The 20860-nt window shown below is 41.7% G+C and overlaps 1 protein-coding gene across 1 annotated transcript; it reads right to left on the bottom strand.

Annotated features, from left to right (window-relative positions):
* Positions 1–108: 108 nt before the first annotated feature.
* Positions 109–7706, bottom strand: hepacam2 (HEPACAM family member 2). The gene is made up of 9 exons (XM_020090534.2): positions 7441–7706; positions 5019–5378; positions 4645–4932; positions 3013–3312; positions 2113–2238; positions 1512–1533; positions 1376–1410; positions 1104–1177; positions 109–996 (listed from the first exon to the last, which is right to left on the bottom strand). Exons 1-9 carry the CDS (start codon positions 7496–7498, stop codon positions 895–897), a joined length of 1365 nt encoding a protein of 454 aa, XP_019946093.1. The 5' UTR covers positions 7499–7706; the 3' UTR covers positions 109–894.
* Between the last annotated feature and the right edge of the window lie 13154 nt (positions 7707–20860).

Genomic DNA, 20860 nt, shown 5'->3' with positions numbered 1-20860 from the left:
TTCATTTTAAGTCCACGAGTGCCGCTGCCATCCAATGAAGAAGGAAAAAAGGAAGTATAATTGCAGAAATTGTCTTCAACTGACTGTAGGCAACAAAGTGAACCAGAATAGTAAACAGTTATGTCTTTAATAAAGTACAAAACAGATGCGTGAATGCAGAATACAAACTGTACAATAATTTAAGAATTAATTTAAGAATTTTCTTTGTTTCAGCATTTCATTACAGTGTTTCCATGTCGAGCAGAAAAATGCTACATTTGATGAAATTAAGTTAAAGAGTTTCTATAGGAATAAATAGATTTCAGCAAAAACATAGAGATAGAATAATATGTATAAAGAATCTGCAGTGTAGACCATGTACAATATATACAGCACATTTAACCAAGATATATTTGATACAAGAAAATCCATTAATTATAACACTTCTCATACAATAGATTCTCTTTGGGGGAAATGTTGAATTAGAAACATATAAAGTTAACATCAGTATCTAAAATTAAACATTGGTTTTAAATAGTGTGGGAGTTATTTACCTTGAATTTTCAAAATAATGTGAAGTGCTATCACATTTGCATGGTATGATGTGATCTACATTATAGAATGGAAAAAGAACACATTCAACACCAGTTAACGTTTCACATTAAAAATAAGTCATTCGTACATTTTGAACTCACAACAATGATCACATTTTATTTTACATCTGTTCCAAACTCTGGACAATAACAGTGCACGATCAGGTTACTCACCCTTGTTTTCTTCATCCCTTGTGCAAACAAGTGGGCTACATAACCAGCGAATCAGTCTTTGATAACAGACACTTAATGAAATAAAGCTAAGAGTCTTTTTAGGGAAATTACTGTAAGTTACATCTCAACTCTCTTGCCAGAGGTTACTTCAACAGACTGTCGGGGTTTCGGGGACGTGTCTGATCACATCGTAGATGGTGGTGTGCATGTCCTGGACTGACTCGAGGCGGGCCAGAGATCTGCATGACACCTGGAGGACAGTTGCATAGGAACATTTTGTAACACAAACGTATTTAAACAAAAAGAGGTTTGCTGTGTCACCTGTGAATCCATATTGATGTGAAACATGTTTAATACCTGTGTAGACTCAATTTTCCCAGGTATGGAGACAAACTCATAGATGCCAAAGTCTTCTGTTGCATCCTCGTGACCTGTTGATACCCAGGTTTTAATATAAGACAACAGTTGGGTCATTTGGGAATTATTTCCATTTTCACAGCTCTATTCATCCATCATTCCCTGTGATAATGCTTCACATGTACAGAGGATGTGTATGTAAAGATGATATAAGTATAGTGTGGATATCCTTGAAAGCAGGTGGAAACATCTGTTAACAAGCAGCAGCTTACCTGAACGATGAGGTTTTTTCTGCTCCGACATCGGTCTGCCAAAAAAGAAGGGAAAAAACACAGTTAAGTAAAACTTATGTGTATGTATGTGGATAAATGACACACTGTGTATTCATTTCATATTTCAGGCTCTTACCTGTTGTAGATGCTCATTAGCACTGTTGTAAAGAAGAGAGAGAAGAAAGAAATTATTCACAAATATAGAAAAAAACGTTTCAAATTTTACTATAACTCAATTCAAATTCAAATGTAGCAGTTACTTTGTCCAGGCTACCTTCAGTTTGCTATGGGTTATCGCAACAGTGTCATGTCGGCACCGGAGAAATGTCTGGTTATTATTTTGACACATAGCAAAAAAAATGCTCTGGCTTGTTTGAATTTCTTTAAACCAATCACAATCATCTTAGGCGGCTCTAAAGCCATAGTGCAGTGACAGCGTCCTTTCAAATTGTGTCAGTGGGAGAACTTGGTGGAACATTTGCCTGTGGGGTGATCACTATCATTAAAATGGCAAATTCTCCGCAAATAAAATCAGCTTAAGATACGATGAAGTATGGCTAAATCCAAATGGCAAGACTGCATTTCGCAGAAGACTGAGGGTTGATTCCAGAGGGGACCTGACATGAACTTTCTGCTTCAAACATTTCCACAGAAATGAGTGAGTCAAACTTTATGCCTGTTTATTAGTTGCTTATCAAGCCTGGCACTGCTAGAAAAACACAAACACATTATCTTGCCTCTCTTAGGATTGCAGGTTCTCCTGAGGAAGAACAGCAGCAAACAGCCAATCGTGAACAAAGAGCAGACAGTAATGACGGCCAGAGGAGATACATGACTGCCGTCCTGGGTGTGTTTCTCTTTTCCTGTAATAAACACAAAACACCGATATTAACATTCATTTGAGCCAAGCTAAATAAAGGATAAATTCCAATATGCTAGGTGATTCCCTGACTTTTCATTATTAGGTCAAAATGTCAACTTGTCCAAAACTAAATACATTCCCATCAAATCCAACTGTGTAGGTGTATAGGGCTTATTAAATTTTGGAAGAACCAAAATATCACCTAGATAAAGATTACCATTGTCACTGTCAGCATGCTAGAGGATGCCTTGGTTAAATGAATTAGCAATTCTGATGTCAATAAAAATGAAGGCTGTCATGACTTGTGTTTACTCAATAAACAGTATTTTCAATCATGGCCCGTATCAGCAGCAGCCATCATTGAGCCTTTCTCAGTATCACCACGACAACATATCGATGTCGTGTTCGGCACACAGAAAGTCCACTTGCTATAAAACTTTGTCAACAAATACAACAGCTGTCAGCCTCTGTTTACTTTCCCAGCCACTGAACTTTAATACAGGCTGCAGGCACTAGAACCTGGCAACAGGAATAATATGATATATCCCTAACCTGCTGTCACTTGTCACCTGTTACGCAGAGACAGCCTCAAATACAATATTTCATCTCGTTGTTTGAAGCTGGGCAGTTTGTCATCGTCAAGATATCTCTCTCATTGCTCATTAACCTCTCCTGCTGTTGCCACGACACTCTGTTTACAGAGTGTTTATCTCAGAGGATTCCCATTACCTGCCCACGCTCTGCTCCTTCATGCAATGTTCCACCCTCAACCCACCTGTTCCTAAGCTGGCCACCAACAGGGTGAACTGGGCCTCGTCCTGCTTCTGTGTCACATTGTTGAATGCACGGCACATGTACTCTTCAGCCTGGGCCAATCTGTGGGAGAGCACCTCCAGCCGCGGGCCCTCTGTGATGACCTTGGTTGAGTTGCGGCTCTTGGAGATCCAGACATAGCTGTTGGGTGGGTTGGAATCTGCCTGGCATTCGAAGAAGGCCAGCTCTCCTGGGTTGATGGTGAACACCTCCCCTGTCCGCAGGCCTTGGCCCGAGTTCACCTCCAGATTGTAGGGGCCATCTGCAGGGGTTGGGGGATAGGGGGTAGACAGTAGGTTCAGAGAAACATGACAGTTGGCTGCTGAGATGGTGCTTTATTATACAAAGGACTTTAATACAAATTGTCTCATTCTAATTCATGATGGGATACTTGGGCTAAGGGTCAGAGAAAAGAACTTTTAAAATTCTCAGGTTTTAGAGCTGCACATACTCCCCTGAATTAGAGTTGGGTTGTCCTTGAACAAGGTACTGAACCCACAAAATAGCTCTGGTAGAGAGGTCTTGAAGTGTTTGTTCAGATGATCGATGGGTAAAGATGCTACATTTCAGATGTCTGTAAGATTTTTGTCCTCTGTGCATCCCCTGTTAAATTTGACATATGACCTTCTGCTGGTCATGCTCAACAACAGCAGAGTGGTGCTATATCTTTTGTGTCCTAAATCACATTGGCTTTTTGTTTTGGGGAACCAGACTGAAAAATACTTCCTATGGCACTCTATAAAACGCTCAATTCCAAATATCATACTTAGAGTAAATTGTAATCATATAGGGCTTCTTGTTTCTCTTCTATACAAGACGTTTTCATAAGCACTAAGTACATTTTTTTTTGGCATTAGTCACTTTGTACATGAAATGTTATAGACTGGAAGTAGACATTTAGAAAATTAATAAGACAATGTCATACGTACATCAACATTAATTAAGACTGACTGGGACAGAAACTGACCAGAATTAAATACAAAGAAGGTATTTGAACTGTTAGTGGTGCATCCTTACTTGCTGCAGGATGCTACTGAATACCAGTGTGCAAATAGAAATTATGACAGTCCTGAATGTAGAAGTGGAGTTATCAGTGCCAAGTAACAATGTTGACACACCCACTGTTTGAATACACTTGCTAAAAAGCCTGGGAAAGAATCATTAGGTTAGGTTCAAGCTCAAACTCACAAAACTAGAGTTGACCAGTGTATTTCTAATTTCACTCCACAGGAGAACAGAGGATCTCTGTGAGATAAGTCTGCTCCTATGCAAATATGATCCTCTGACGGCCATGTGTTTTCAGTTGCCAGTCTGAAATTTACATACAACCTAGAAAAGCGACTCATTCCCAATATGTTATCAAACCATTATGACAAAGAAAGATAATTGAGGCTTGATATTTTACAGAATTTAAAAATAAATGAGGTAAAATCCAAAAAGAAATGCATATCTTTTCTTTATTGTTTCTTCACATTGATGGCTGTGAGATGTCCACAGATATCTGTCTCTTTACTCTATATCATGAAACACATTGCACAGAAAAAGAAGGAGAAGCAGAGAAGGAAGGAGAATATAGATGAAAATATCTACTCACAGTAAACAATGAGTTCCAGGCCCCTGCTGCGTCGACCATGGCTGACTGGGTTGCTGGCCACACAGCGGTAAGTTCCCCTGTCCTCCTTCCTCACAGGACTTATTAACAATGTAGAGTTGTTCTGGGAGAAATGGTATCTGTCACTGTGGACCAGCGGGATGTTGTCCCTCAGCCACTGGAACACAACTCTTGTTCCTCTCTCAACAGAGCAGGTCCAGGTTACGTTGGCCTTGTCCTCAATGACTGCATAGTTTGGATTCTTCTCAATGACTGGACTGGACACAGGGACTGAGATATAAACAAAAAATGTTGGTCAATTTAGAAATGTCATCATGACAGGACAGATCAGATCTGAGGGTCGTTTAAACACTCACCATCCACAGTCACATGCACAGTTCTCTCCTCCTTGATGACCAGTCCTGTCTTGTTGTGAAATTCTATGTTGAGACTCAGATGATAATCCCCTTCGTCGTCCTGGTTTAATTTCTGGATCAGCAAAGAGGCATTGGGCACTTTGAAGAGGAGGTGGTTGCGGTACATCATGTTAGGGATCGCGGCCTCTTTGGTAAACGTCACTAGCATGGTCCTGGAGCCACTGGGCCTGGTGTGGAACCATGTTCCCTGGACCTCAGCATTTTCCAACGGAAAACGAGTCTCCACAGACAGAAGCAGGGACCTCCCTTCGATGCCATGATGGACGAGTGACGGAACGTAGATGAAGTCAGAGCTGACCTCTGTCATGATGGAGAAGATGTGGGATGCAATTGTAACAGGCGATAGGCTTGATTTAGGAATACATTTATAAAGACAATATCAGGTGCAACTTAACAAAGAAATTAAAGTTGTTTGAGAAATGTATGAATGTATGACTTATGACATTTTGTTAGAGACTTTGCTATAAACTTAAACTTCTCTTGCATATGTTTACAATGTCATTCATAACATAATATATATTGGAAAAGCATAGTGCTACTGATGGGATGGAGTGAGAGTGAGCCCAGGTCTGCTTTGACTGTATAATCCTATGAACTTCTGTATATCCTGAAACTGTGATGAGTTAATATTGACTCAGTTCACTGCAGGGTGTTATTGTTGTCAGGCAAGATGAGGCCTGTCTCTCTCTTTCCAAATAGTCACAAAACAAAACCTTGTCTTTGAAGATACCACATATCTGCTGATCTATTGCACCTCGCTGTTTGTTTTAAGTTGTGTCTGGTGGTTGCCGGGGTAGTTTGTTCACTGGTAACAGACTGAAAACAAAACAGGGAACAAATTAAATACTGTTTTGCCAATATGTTTGACATTTTTTGTGTTTTCTTTTCCACAGTCATCTTTCCCATGCCCTTGAATGCAAATATTGTTAATATTCCACTTAGTTATGTCATGTATCTGACAATAATTTCATTTTCAAGTTTAAGTGTGAGGTGAATTAGCTGACTGTGCTTTTGGACGCCAAGCTGAGTGAAGCAGCAGCCTGTGTGTAGGCAGTGATACTGTGAAACCAACTCACTAAAGCCTCTCACTTTTTGTTCTCTTGTAACTTCCCCTTTCTCTTTGCCTTCTTCCTGACTATGTGTCCTCTCCTTCTGTGTTTCAGCGTTGAAGAAGTGAATGGAAATTAGTGATGAAACAGTGTTCATTTGCTTTTATGATTGTAAATAACTGGGGGCAAACTCAGAAAACTGGATTTAGTTTTCTCTCTCCAATGCATGGAGTCATTGGAGTGCAGACGCCCCCACGGCACGTTCCGCTCTCACAGGCCTGTGGGCCAGTTTCTGTGTGTGTTTGCTTGTGTGTGTGTGTGTGTGTGTGTGTGTGTGTGTGTGTGTGTGTGTGTGTGTGTGTGTGTGTGTGTGCGTGTGTGTGTGTGTGTGTGTGTGTGTGTGTGTGTGTGTGTGTGTCCCTAGCAGGAGTGTGCCTGTGTTTACAACAGCTGAGATCCGGTGAAAAAGAAGAATGGGAGGGAGTGTGCCGAGCCCGCTCCTCCACTGTTTTCCCCAAACAATTAAGACTACTGTGACAATGGTCTTTGAGATGAGAGGATACACACACAATGCTGAGACCCACAAGCACCTGCCTCATATCACCCTCATACACATCCAAGCTGTTTGGATACTAAATAAAGTCACCTGGTGTGTGTCCGAGCACCACCATCATCTGACCTCCTTCAGATAAGACAAGTAACGCTCCTCAAGGAAGGTTTGATCATACAAACATCAAGGCAGCGGGGGGTGAGGGGGGAGTGGGGGGTCCGTGTTTGAGGGACTTTCCTGTTTGATCATGTGAGAGAAGCTGGTGTATCTGTTATCACTGAGTCACAGAGCGGCGGCCCAGGTCACTTCTCTTTTCCAATGACCTCTTCCCTATATATGTCTCCACACAACAATAACAGAAATGCTAATTCTATAAAGTCACATGGTGATGATGACGGTATTTACCAAGACAGACTCTAATGAAGACTTCACATTGAAAGGTCCTTCATCGTAGATTTTTGCCTAAATTATTTCAAAATCCAAAAAGGCAAGTTTAACTTTTTTAAATAAATGTCAATGCCATTTAATCTATGTGTGTGTTTTACACATTTTGCAACCTGACCTGAAAGTTTTAAAGACAAATAATTTCACACGGTATCACTGAACATTTTCTCACTGCAAACCAACAAAAAAACTTTCTCAAACGGCCCCTGTAAGTTGAAGCAGAGCCCCTGTCAACCCTGCAAACACAGCAACCACAGTAACTGCATCAACACAACACTGACAACTCAAGCAGCAACGTCCCAGCAGCACGACGCCTCACCTGTTAGGATGAGCAGCACAGAGAAGACATAGAGTGCCGTTCCTCCTGGGGCCTCCATGGCATCTTATCCTCTGGGGGATATGTGGGACTTGTGACAGGCAGCCAGGGAGTGAGGGAGGGATGGAGGAAGGTGGAGAGGAGTGGAAGAGAACGAGGAGGAGGAGGAGGAGGAGGAGGAGGAGGAGGAGAGAAATATGACTGGTTGTGGTGACATTTGCCAGGGAAATAAGAGGACTTAGCTTATAGCCTGCATGCACAGAGGCCCCTCCCATGTGACACCAGGAGGAAGAAGAGGTCCACCTGGCAAAGAGAGAGAGCACTGTGTGGTCCTCTCTCTCTCTCACACACACTCACCCACACACACACTGAGAGCCACCCTGAGGCTGAGGGTTCGCCCTGTCAAAGAGAAACTGAGACATAAATATAAAACTGTAAAAGGATAGCGGAGAGCAGAATGGAAACAGTCTCTTTACATCATCCCTCACCAGCTGTCTGCTGCTTCGGTCCCTCAGGCAGCGAAACAAAGGCTGAGCAGACGCACAAAAAGCTTTAACAGCTAACGGCATGCAGTTTGGTTAAGTTACAGAGTTTTCAGGGGGCAAGATGGTTTGTAATTAGTTATTCTGTCTGTGATGGTTTGATGAGCAAGGACAAAGGGACTGATACCGGGGTGAGGAATGCTGTTGTGACACTGACACACATTGACCTTTCAGTAGGAGACAATCAGGTCATTTTTATATTGTTTTTCCACCCTCGAGGAGACATTGTGGATCTGAAAAAAGGATGGAAAAATAAGTATTTAATACACCCTGACGAACACTTGTCTGTGCCACAGGCAGCGTGGGGTTTATTCTTAGACATAAATCTGTGGAGAAGATTTTTCAATTCCTTTTCCGAGAAGAGACTGAGCTTTTTTGTTTCTGAGTGCACAAGATGATGGGCAGCATCCGTCCTGATCATTTTATAGAAGACAACACTCGCAAAATAGTCACATGTCAAACACTCAAACACCAACCAATGACCCTCAGTGCAAAAGAGTTTTTTGTCCTTGCGTGGTCATCCTCTGAAAAGGATGTGGTGAAGCTCTGGACTGCAGAGGGAATGAATTAGGCCATTGTAGGCTGTGTAAATGAGTGCCTAGTTTGGTGATGGCACCATTAAATAAAGTGATTATTTTCTCTGCTGTCAAGCATTCCCTCCATCATGGGAGGGGGGGTGGCTATTTACTGAGAGAACCCGAGAACAATGTTTAATGGGTTTTGTATCGCATCAACACAGTGTTTGTTGGTCAGAACACATGACAGAGAGCATTTGATACAGAGTCATTTGGTCGTGTTGTGGGAAACAAAAACATGATCCTCTTGTGACAAATGAATCTCAAAAAGCTGTGATGTACATATATTGTTTCATGTACTTGTACTGAACTGCTATTTGTATTTGCTCCTTCTTAACTTTATGAAGTCCAGCTTTCTCCATTGAACCTGCAGGTTTCTTATTTCACCATTAGATGGGGCGAGTGTATCATCTATTAGACAAAGTCGGCCGCTGCACCTCTGTGGCTCTAGTTCCCAGACTGCTTTGCTCAAAACCATTTAAACTGAAAAATGAGATACACACAAAAAGGTTGTGTGTATCTCATTTAAACAGCTTTAAGAGGCCTGAGGTGGTATAACTATGGAGTATTTCAAAACAAGAGACAAAAAATAGGTAGATGTAAAAACAACATATTTTGGACTTTTCTTTATTTATGTATTTTATTTACCTTGTAATCCTCCATCAGAATCAATCACGGGGGGGTTGGAGCCAATCCCAGCTGCCGGCCAAAATACAAACATCAGCACACACACTAAACCTGTGGGTCATGGAAGCCAGAACTGAGAAAACCCAGTGCTAACCATTGAACCACCCATTCATGCATCCCATGGTAAATGTAATAAGTTGACTTTGTTTCACTCTACTAGACATGACCTGTTAAAAGTGTTGAACAATTTCCCTGTTGTACATTGTGGTTACATTTAATCATTCTATAAATTATTTAGTGATTCTCTATCATTCTTTCATGTCGTGTTACAATGCAGTTTACAGTGAGGTTGTGCAGTGTTATGTATTTCCATTCAAAGCAAGAATTTATTGAGACACAACAATGTTACCTAATTACCGGGTGTGGAAGTTTTGAATTACCTCCCGACCTTTTGAGTTGAAGACGTACAAATGTGCAGCGCATGTAGAAGCATGTTTACCTGTTTACTTTGCTACACACCTAGACAGAGGTCATACATCTCATTCCTTCACAATTCTGCTCAGACAGAGGTTTGGGGTCTGTGAATCCTCCCCTCACAACCAATGGGAACTTCCTGAAATCGAGCGGATATTATTGAGCTTGTCTGGTCCAATTAGTTTTGGTGCAGCACGGTACGGCATGGTATGGCCTTTCTTTGTTGGACTGACGTTCCAAAACCAGGACACAGCAGCTGAGTGACACACCCACACACCCTCACACACACACAACCTCAAATGGGGGCCCTCTTGCTGTGCTTAAACATGTCACATTTTCCATATTCAGCCTCCCAGCCGAGTCTACGACTGTTGCCATATTTCGCCACAACTCAGCCCCTCTGGAGTCTTTATACCTCCTGCTGCCTCCTGCTCCTCCGCCTCATTGTCATCACATATTATCTCATTCTCTTTGCTTTTCCATGAAGTTCAGTTTGATGAACTCCTCCTCACTGCTTTCTCTCATTTAGGATCACTTTCCCTTCCTCCCCAAAACGTATATCTGTCTTTCCCTTGTCTTTGTGTCCTCTTCTTTTCTTTTTTTGACCTTTCCTTTTCGCCTCTTTCATTCTTCGTCTCTTCCAGCAGCCTTGGCCTCCAGCTGCAGACACTCAAAGCAGACACAGCACACCAGCCCACATCAAGGCCACACTATTGGCACACGTGTGTGCATGTGCGTGTGTGTACGTCTGGCACAGTCGTTACAGTGGGGCCACATAGGGTGTGAGTGGCCTACTGTGATATACTGTAGGCTCCCATATATATTCCTTTTTCAGCACATAGTTGCTGTGGTTAAAAAAAGACATGTAGCTTTGTTGAAGGGCCTCTTGGAGGATGCTCAAGGAGGACAGGATGAGCTCATGAATGGCATCAGAGAATCTCACCAATAGAGAAAAGCAGTTCAGGTCATGGTAAAGTATAATTCACAGGCTTAACCAGCGCTCACACTCTCACACACACAATCAACGACTGTGCAACCAAAAGGAGAAGAGGGCGTGTATAACGCTGATCCTTTGAAATTGTTGATAAGAGGATGTCAAACCTTGAATGATGACTTGAAATTTTCGGCCTCATACATAGAAATGTTATCCTGTAGCTGAGAGAGAGAACAAGAGAAAGGGAGAGAGAGAGAGAGAGAGAGATTAAGTGAGGTTAAGCAGAGCAGAGAGGAAGCAAAGGGGTGGGGACCTCTGCCTGGCCTGTGACTGATTTGATTGGGCGAAAAAGTTTCATTCACACACAAAGATTTATAACAGTGGGAAACATAGAATGTTGGACACACATGCTGTTGCACAGTGTGTGTGCTCGCACATGTGTGTGGGTGTATGCAGATGCATGTTTTCCTCTCATGCTTGCATGTGAGCGTCAGTTTTTCTTTTACGGCTGCACTGTTGAACCCGTGTATCTCTGTATGGATCTGACTTTAGTTGCCTAAGTAGCACCTTGACTTCATAAATGTGAGTGTCTGACCCAGAGTGTGGAGGTTGAGTCAGTGCCTCAGCTCTCTCCACCCAGCAGTCATAACAGTGTGGGAAAGTGTGTGTGTGTGTGTGTGTGTGTGCTGCATTAAACACGCCTGACCTCTGTCTATGTGTTTCCCAAAGTAAACATGTAAACATGCTTCTACATGCTCTGCACATTTGTACTTCTTCCTATGGTGCAGCATGTAACCAGTTGCAAGAACAGTTGTGTGTTTGTGTTTTTGTGTGTGTGTGTGTGTGTGTGTGTGTGTGTGTGTGTGTGTGTGTGTACATGTGTGTGTGTGTGTACATGTGTCTGGTGGCAAGAGCCTCACCCCTTTAACGCATTCCACTATCTTGCGCCCACGCACTCACCATGTGACCCACAGTCAAAGACAGGAAATAGGCCGATGTCAAATCCTGCTGCCGGTCGTCTTCTGCTTCCAGTCAAAGACTCAGCTCTGTGTGCTCCAAAAACCCCAACACACCCGCAGCACAGAGCTTAATGCAAATCTGAAGGAACAGAGCTCCTGCGTTTTTTCAAATGCTGTCTTGTTTGCAACTTTTTTCCCCTTAATGTCATAGCGTTACCTCATTTGAGTAATTGCTTTCTTAATTCAAAAGAAACGCTGTGGATGTGATTGAGCACATACTTACTTAACACACACAGAGAGTGTACATTCACTGCAGCACATGTGACATGGCGTCTGTCAATGGCAGGTGTAGCACTGATAAAAACTTTCCTCCAGTTTACATAGTTGACACCCATACACACACAGAGATATATTATCTTGTTTCCTGTTCAGCAGTCTAAAGTTCCTGAGAGAGATTAAAAATCAGATATTCTCACTCACCACAGATGCATTTTATGTTTGAGACATTTCTCATATTCAAAACTAGACTTAACAAATGAGAAATGTCTGCTCCAGAAAGTCTCACGAGCAAACCAGAAAAAAAGAAAGTGCATAGTTTTTCCTTTGCGGCAATGACTCCTTAATTAATTCTGAGGTGGCATTTTACCCCGCACACACCTATGAAAAATATGTGTTTGCATCGCACATGCCACAAACCAAACTGGTGTGTGTGTGTGTTTGTGTGGTTGGGTGCACGTGCATGCAAACAGCGTTGAATGGACACAGCCACCTCTATGTTCTCCCCAGCAGTAAACTGTTGGCTGTAAAGACAGACCATGGTTCCAGGCTGAAAGTCAGTACTCCCTTTGCTCAGGTTGTGCTTGTCCTCTCTGCTTCACATGGTCATAAAAGCACAGGACAGCGAGGGAAACAACGCATTGCCTTCACCAATCTGAGGTAAAAGGGTGGATACTGACCTTGGATGACCAGCTTCACTGTCCTCGAGAACAGCCTCCAGTTATCAGAAAGAGAAAGGTGACATTTTACGACTTGATGTCAGACACGAGCATCCAACATGCCTCTCATTTCATGAAAACACAGTTGTGTCTTTAAGTCCTAAACACATATATGTACACACACACACACATGCACGCACACACGCACCTCTGGCACACCACATCATTCCCCCTCCTTCCTGTTGGATTGTACATAGATGGTTGTGATGTTTATCGTCACTCGACACAAACCAGCGTTTGCCAGTGTGTACCAACTCAGTGACTCCCCCTGCCATTTATCAAAAATATTTAAGGTAACGCATGACTAGCACCCCTGCTGCGATGGCCAGCATCTGGTCTCTCCCTCGCTCTCTCCCCAGAGGTATCACAGTGAAATGTTTCCTACCGGCACATTGTTGAGTATGAGATTACATAGACCCTGCCATAAGAGAGAGATGTATTGATAGGGGCAGTTGAACAGCTGGATGGGGCCTATCACACTCCCAGTATTTTAAACAGAGGCACTCCTTTGTTTGAAGGTGTTTTAAAAAGTTCTCCCCATAACCACCCACAGTGGTGATGTAATCAGCGAAAGGTGTGAAGTAAAACAAGCCATGCAGGCCTGTGTTGTTTTGAATCCATAAAGAGAAAGTTGTGCTCCTGTGTCCACAACGTGAGAGGGTGTAAGGAGCTTACACTGTGTTGGGTGTTTTCAAACTCCTGTGGAGTGTACACAGATGCAGAAAAGCCCTTTTTCATGCCCAAACATGTCACTGGTTACACCAAACAACCACATCAACACCACAGATATTTGAATACTTTAAAACATCAACGAAAAAGTCATTTTGCTTGCACATTTTTAACAGAAACCTACTAACAGCAGAATTCTGGTTATTCTGAGACCAACCAACAAAGCTTGGGTCAGCTCACAACAATGATCAGAGAGATGTACTGTAAATAAATGAATAAACATATAAAAATGACGTTTTTTAAATACAGATACAAAAACAAATACATACATTCAGCAATACGATTGTATTTTTTGTATTTTTACACAGAATTCAATGTAATTGCTTAATGGTCTTGAATGTTAATTCAATTTACATTTTTATTTATTATTTATTGACATATATATAAATATACATTTCAATAAAAGTAATTTACTGTTTTGCATTTACTCTTACTTTAGATAGAAAAAAAATGTTACATCATTTTTCTGTTATTTTTTTTAACAGTCATTTTTTCTTCTCAAATATGTGACAAAAACATCCCCAACAAAGGGTCAGTTAGGGGAACAATTAACAAGGACATCCTTTATCAGTAACTAGAACTTTCAAAATTAGAAAACCAATATTTCACTTTCGTTATGATTACTGGTCCTTTTTATGTCACCCTTTCATTGACTCATTTACATTGTGTTAAAGGAATAGTTTGACTTTTCCCCTCGCTCTGAGGTTAGACGAGAAAATTGATACCTGTATGCTAAAAATGAACTGTCAATAGTTCCTGATCTGGGTCATGAAATCACAGTCACCCACTGAATTAAAAATTGTCACATCTACACTGATTTCAAGAAACAAATTATGACATGTTTATCTGTTAACTGGGTTTCCCCCTGTTTCCAGTCATCTAAGTTAACTGGCTTTTAATAGCATCACACAGAATTAGAAATATAATGTATTTCCCCTTATGTCCAACGACTTCTTGTGATAAATGAATCACTAACTTTGTGAAGACCATAATGTTCAGCTTTTGTTTTAACTGTCAGGGGTTTTCGAAGCAGCAGTTTATCCTAAATTTGTCTTGTTTCTATGCAAATATCATGATCTACTGTCACAGTGGGTTGACCACATTTCCTAACGTAACTGCGTTTGATGCTGAGGTGCTGGCAGTTCATGCACAGACTACTGTAAGTCAAACTGAAAAAGGTATATACTGAACCCGTTAGCAGTGTGTGTCAGTGGTCTGGCAGTTTTTGAAACCTCATAAAAACTGCTGCCTGAAGTTTCCCATGGTACATCAGTCATAAAACACTTCAGAGGTGTGTGATGTGACGAGAGGAAAATTTGTTTCGATGTATGAGGCTTATAAGGGAGCTGGAGCCAATCCCAGCTGACATTTGCCCACAGGCGGGGTACAACGTGAACAGGTCACCAGTCCATCACGGGCCAAAACACACTCACATTTACACCTACAGTCAATTTAGCGTCTCCATTTATCCCAACCACAGTCTGCATGCCTTTGGACTGGAAGCCTGAGCACATGCATATTCCACACAAAAAGAACACAACTGAACCAAGATACAAACCGAGTACCTTCTAGCTATGAGGCGACAGTGCTAACCACAACATGATAATAACAAAAACCTAATTATTACATGTCTTACCCTATTAGTAACTCCAGTGCTGTTGTTTTGTGTGGTAAAGTGGGTTTGCCCACCCGTGTGCAGCACACATGCAAGGAAGCACAAGCTGGAATGTAAAGTATATGTTTACCTTTATAAAAAGCATAAACAAAGACATACAAGGTCTGTAATTGAAAGCAACATGGAAAAAAAACAAAAAAACAACCATCATGTTACCAGTAATTAGATCCCACCTGTCTCCACAGACTCAAATACAAGAAACGGGATGGTAAGACCACATGCCCTCAGTAACACAGCCCCGCACTCCCACCGCAGATACTTTCTGTATCTGTGACCACTCAGCTGATTACAGGCAAGATGGTAAAATTGTTGCCAGGTGAAACAATAACAATTCTTCACAATACGAGAGGCGCACATGCCAGACAAACACCAGCGGTGCCTTTCAAGGTCCAATTAAAAGTCCATGTGACTCTGGAAAAAGATAAAACAGCCACTATTACTGTGTTACAGCACAATAAAACTGTTCACTTTCAGGATCACATAGATTTAAATAGCTGATGCAGCGCAGTGTTGCAATACATGATCTGGTTTTCAATGCAACAGGTTGCATGTAAGCACCAGTGTTGCATCACAGACAATAACAAATGCCTTTTGTCTGCACAGACGCTCAGACTGCACTTTATTAACCTGGCAATGAAATTCTAAGGTACTACATGTTTCTCCAATACAACTATAAATAGTCCTCACAGGAAGTCAAACCTAAACCTAACCAGCGGCCCGTTTGAAGGGCCAAAGTCCTTTCTAGGTCAAATACACCAAGCTTCATTTCTTAATTACAGTCAGGAACAATAAAATAATAACACCCCTTTTAATAATGATAATTAGATCCTTGGAAAAAGATGAATAGGTCACAGCGTTTTAATTCAGTTATATCCGGCCATAAAACTGACTGCATGTTTAATCTTAATTTCTTAAATAAAGTTGCTTTATTCTTCAAATCCCTTGAATGACCACAAGTGCCAATGCAGCACACACTATCTTCCGCTTCTTTCACTAGGCTCGCAATAATCCTTCCGATCCACTCTTATAATCGCCGAGCCATCCCCTTTAAAGGACAAGACAAAAAGAAATCTGTCAAATATTATTTACTTGCTCCCAGCTTGTTTTTCCGGCGTCTGCAGTTAATTTTCTGAGGAATGTGAGGAGCAGCTGTCACTTTAGCACATGAATGGAGCCAGTTTAGTGGCCCAGAGGCATCAGAGTGGATCAACGGAGGAGGAGGGACAGCTGGGCCTGAGGGGACAATAGCACTCTCAGTTAATCATTAATACTCTTAATGAACAGCAGCCAGGCACCAGAGGTTCACTCGGCAGTCTCTCCAGAATATTCCGCTTGCAGCAGGAGGACGCTGGCGGCTTTGGCCTGCCGGGTGACCCCAAACTGACACTTGTTGATTGGGGCCTTTTAAGGGGCTGCAGGAGCTTTAAATTGCTATTGATTCAGTTTCATCCATCTGCCTTCAGTTAGATGACATTAGCTTGATCTGTTTCAACATTGTTTCCTTTTGTCGAACTGCATGTTGCGGTTGTTCTTAACTAACTAACTGACATGAAGCTATTGCCCTTGAGGTTAATTAGGTCATGTTGACAACACCTTTTTGATCCGGACAGAAGCCACAGAGTCACACTGACATGTTGCCTATGCTGTTTCAAGCAACATCTCAATTATCATCAGGCGTGATGCTAATTCCTCCTGTGGTGTCACCCATGTGTCCATAAGCCCTGACATTTGAATCAAAAGAGTGCATTTACACTGTGTTTTAGCCTAAAGGTCTGCTGTGATCCACATGCGTATGCTGCTCCAGAGGAGGGTATCAGAGGACATTTTGGATAAAAACATGCCGTAAATGACAGTTTTAAATCGAATTTGAATGTCGGGGCTCAGGGACATTTAGTTGACACCACAGGAGCAGTATGGAGGGATTTTTCTGTAGTTTGTTGTACATTTGAAGGAGTCACCAGTTATTTCAAATGTATTGGATTTGGCTGCAACATTGTTTACCCCAGAAACTCCAAAAGTGTTTTGTTGACTCAAAAGCTTCACCCACCTCTCCATCAGCATAGTGGTGAGTAGATAATGAGTGAATTTACATTTTTGGGTGAACTATCCCTTTAAACACATATTTATGCTTCTCAGAGTCCATACATCAATTTGTTTGTCTTCACCGCCACAATATGAACACTGATCACCACATAATGACTGACACTTCTCTTAAATTGGTAACATCTTTCCTCATAGCTGACCACATTCATTCATTCAGTCCTTCCTCTTCTAGCTTTCTTGTTCTTTCTTGCTGACACAACGACACAAACATTGTCATTGGACACATGTGTTAACTTAGACTTGATAAAAACAACATAAGTTTGTGTTCACAAACACAAATGACAGTCGTGTTCATTTGCAACTAGAGCGAGGAAGTGAGCTCCGATCACAAATGGTCAAAATAAGGATAAGCCGGTGAGTCAGAAGAGCAGGTGCATTCTGGTCCGTTAATCTCCTTACTTCCTAGTATAGCCACTGGTGTAAAAGAAGACAATCTCACAAAGTCTGACATGTTAAAACCAGGACATATTTTTCTTAGACTGTAAACATGAACCTCATCAATCATGGATTCTTTTTTTCCACAAACTTCTCATATTGTTTTTTTTTTCGGATCATGTCTTAAGAGAGTTACCATAAAACCTGAGATGTTACTGGAAGATAAATGAGCTTGTAGAGGGGAGCAGATGTTGGCTAGCGGTCTCATTTGAATGTTACACTGATCCTCTGTTTATGTTTGTGTGGATGGAGGAAAAGAGACTGTGTGTGTGTGTGTGTGTGTGTGTGTGTGTGTGTGTGTGTGTGTGTGTGTGTGTGTGTGTGTGTGTGTGTGTGTGTGTGTGTGTGTGTATTCCTGACCACATGAATTTGTATGTAAGTGTGTGTCCGCACGTGGCTATGCGTCCAGTGCCGGCCCTCCCCATCAGGCGGAGGTGGCAGGTGTTCCTGTGTCCCCTTAAAAAAGAGCAGGTTTTTATGTCGCCTCCTCAAGTTAGTGGCTTGGTTGTCATGGCGATGCCCTAACAGAAAGAGGCTTGTGTCTGGGGGCCGGTGCCGGGGAGGAGAGGAGGACAAGGGAAGAGGAGAGAAGGGGCTTTGCTCACACCACACACTACGGACTTCAGTCTGGCTTGACAAGAAAAAGGACGGGGGGAAATCAAGTAAGGGAGACAGAACAGGCTCGGTTTGTCTGCTGGCATTGCTGGGATTTTTTCACAAAATACTGCTTAAATATTAAGCTGCTGATGGGGTGGATAAGGTCTGACTCACAAAAACGGCGGTCTAAGTGATGCTTGTAATTTCTGACAATGGGTGTGAGAGGTTATAAAGGAATCCAATATCACACATCCTATCAGATTCCCTCCCCAGGTGTGACAGCTGTGTGCCTACAGACTTCTGCTTATTACAACTGTACCCTGGGCTTTGTGGTGCGGACATCCCCCTCTATTAAGGTGGGACATGACAGGCCCACAATCAATCTTTCCCTCTCTCTCTGTAAATGTCTGTGTGTGTGTGTGTGTGTGTGTGTGTGTGTTTGGTTGTATGGGTGTGGGTGTGGGTGGGTGTAACGAGATCTGGGTAACTCTGGGAGTCACCTGTCCCTTGTTGGCCTCTCTCTTCCCTCTTGGGAGGGCTGCAGTTCTCTTTTGGCCGAGCTGATCAGCAGCTGCCACGCGCAAACACTCACACAAACACACACACACAAAAACACACACAAGCATAGAGGCAAACACACAAAGAAACGCAAACATCATTTCTTTCACAGCTCGGAGTTAAAGACTGAACTGGCCTTTTTGGGGACGATTAAAAAGCAGCAGTGCGTCTTGACTCACATGTTGTAAATGCCACACTAACATTGCCCACAAATTTAAGAGCATTGTGAGTAATGCTGAGTTCATAGGGACATTTTGAACATGGTTGATCAAACACCTTGATTTTGTTTGATTGTGACTCACTTCCCTGTCTGGTATATGATTGACGAGGAACTAATAAAACCTTCTTTTATATAAATGTCACTCGATTCAAAAGAATTGAAGTTGCACTTATCTCTATTTTTATATTAACAATGGGTCAAATAACTGTGTAACATGGAAGGGTTCGTTCATAGTGAACAGCCCACAGAGACTATTCAGCCAACCAAAGATTTCTCTAAGGTCTGTGGAGCGTTTTAGCATCTTTCAGCTTGCTGATTTGGTTTTAAAGCAGTTTCCAGACACTTGTTGGCTCCGGGCATTTTCCGCAGTTAGTCTTTGATACATGAAGACCGCAGCAGGAGATTGTTCGGGCCACACACATTAATAACAACAGGAACATTTACGGAACATTGTGTTTCCAAGTGGACGTCTTTGTCTACATCTCCTACATGTACAGCTCCTCTTTTTCGTCATGAGATAGTCGTATTCTTTCGGTTTTGCGTCCATACCATTTTAGAAACTCCATCGACATGCCCACTGGCTTGCTGGGAATTTTTTGAACATTTTCCTCCTGTACTCTCACATGGGGTCTTACATACTGGAAAATGTCCATAGCAACTGACTTGGACATTTGCGTTCTCACACAAAGACCTTCTGGATTATTTTAAGAAAATGTGCGGACTTTGGCGCATGTCTGCCACACACACAGTTTGGAAAACCACTAGATTAATCCACAAAATAAAAGCGAACTCTAAGCAACAATAACAGTAAAATGCTACCAACATATCCATGCATCATCAGTGTTCAAAATATTCCTAACTATTAAAGTAAATTGTTTGTAGTTTCACTTAAGTGGGATTTTGAAAGCAGGACTTAATAGAGCATTGTAATGTAGCATTTTGACATTTTAATATCACAAATATAATTTAGCATTAACTTGTAAAAACAACCACAATGAGTGTCAGATACTAAGTAGCAGAAATATGAAAATTCTACAGCAAAATAGAAATATCCTGATAATGTTGTAACAAAAGTCATATTTCGAAACAAGAAGTATGAAAATCAAGACAAACAAGTTATTGTTCGCAGTGACGGCTTCTCGATAAAGATGCAAACTAATGTATAATTAAAGAGATAGACAATTATAATTATCATTATAACAATAATGAAAACAAACATTCTGTGTTTTACCATATAAAAGATAAGTCCTTTAAAATAAGTGAGGATAGTTTATTGTCCACCTTTGCCTGGGTGTTGTCAGTACAGGGTACTTTTGCTCCCATAATTCTCATATAGAAAACTTCAAGAACTAAAGTTAAACACAAGATTAAACATTAAATTGTGTTCTGACCATAGTAGTCCCAGAACAGGATGTTCATAATTGGACCATCCTGTTCCTGCATCTTTTCTGAAAATGATTCCCCTGCATGAGCCCCTTCAAGGTAAACACAAGACCAACACATGCTGCTGAAACCTGAAGAAAGCCTGCATGTCAGGTATTAACTGATCAGTGACTATTGCTGGGGGTTATACTGAACAGCCACAAACTTTCAGAATGTGTGTTTTTCTGAAGTTTTGAGATGTGTGTGTGTCTCTCTCTCTTTAATTTCTATACTGCACACACAGGATCTAATTGGTTTGTTCTCCGGCTAAATCACAAGTATGCATGCTAATGCATTCAATCTGGGCAATGGCTCTCAGAACTGATTTCACATGAACAATGATGACGAAAAGATGTAAATGCCCACATTTACTGTAATTGGTCTTGGGCACATTGTCTGCATTGTGTGTTTTGTCATGCAAATAGATTTTTAAATGTGAGGTTGCCTATAAAGTTGGGCAGACATACTTCCATGTTATTATCCCCCCTTAGTTTTACCTTTTCAATGGAAATCAGTGGATTCTCGAATGGCATGCGAGACAGGTTTGCATGTAAATGATGGCACCGGGGGAAGGTCCT

The sequence above is a fragment of the Paralichthys olivaceus genome, chromosome 20 (genome assembly GCF_024713975.1).
Source record: "Paralichthys olivaceus isolate ysfri-2021 chromosome 20, ASM2471397v2, whole genome shotgun sequence".
NCBI lineage: Eukaryota > Metazoa > Chordata > Actinopteri > Pleuronectiformes > Paralichthyidae > Paralichthys > Paralichthys olivaceus.
The sequence above is the reverse complement of the archived record's forward strand: the minus strand, read 5'-3'. Positions and strand labels throughout refer to the sequence as shown.

Bases quoted from the DNA above. Each gene is read 5' to 3' on its own strand.
- hepacam2 (XM_020090534.2), bottom strand. From the start codon at position 7,498: ATGGAGGCCCCAGGAGGAACGGCACTCTATGTCTTCTCTGTGCTGCTC. The intron at 1,411-1,511 runs GTAAGAGCCTGA...CTTTTTTGGCAG, and splicing joins CTAATGAGCATCTACAACAG to ACCGATGTCGGAGCAGAAAA. The intron at 997-1,103 runs GTATTAAACATG...ACTGTCCTCCAG, and splicing joins GGAAAATTGAGTCTACACAG to GTGTCATGCAGATCTCTGGC.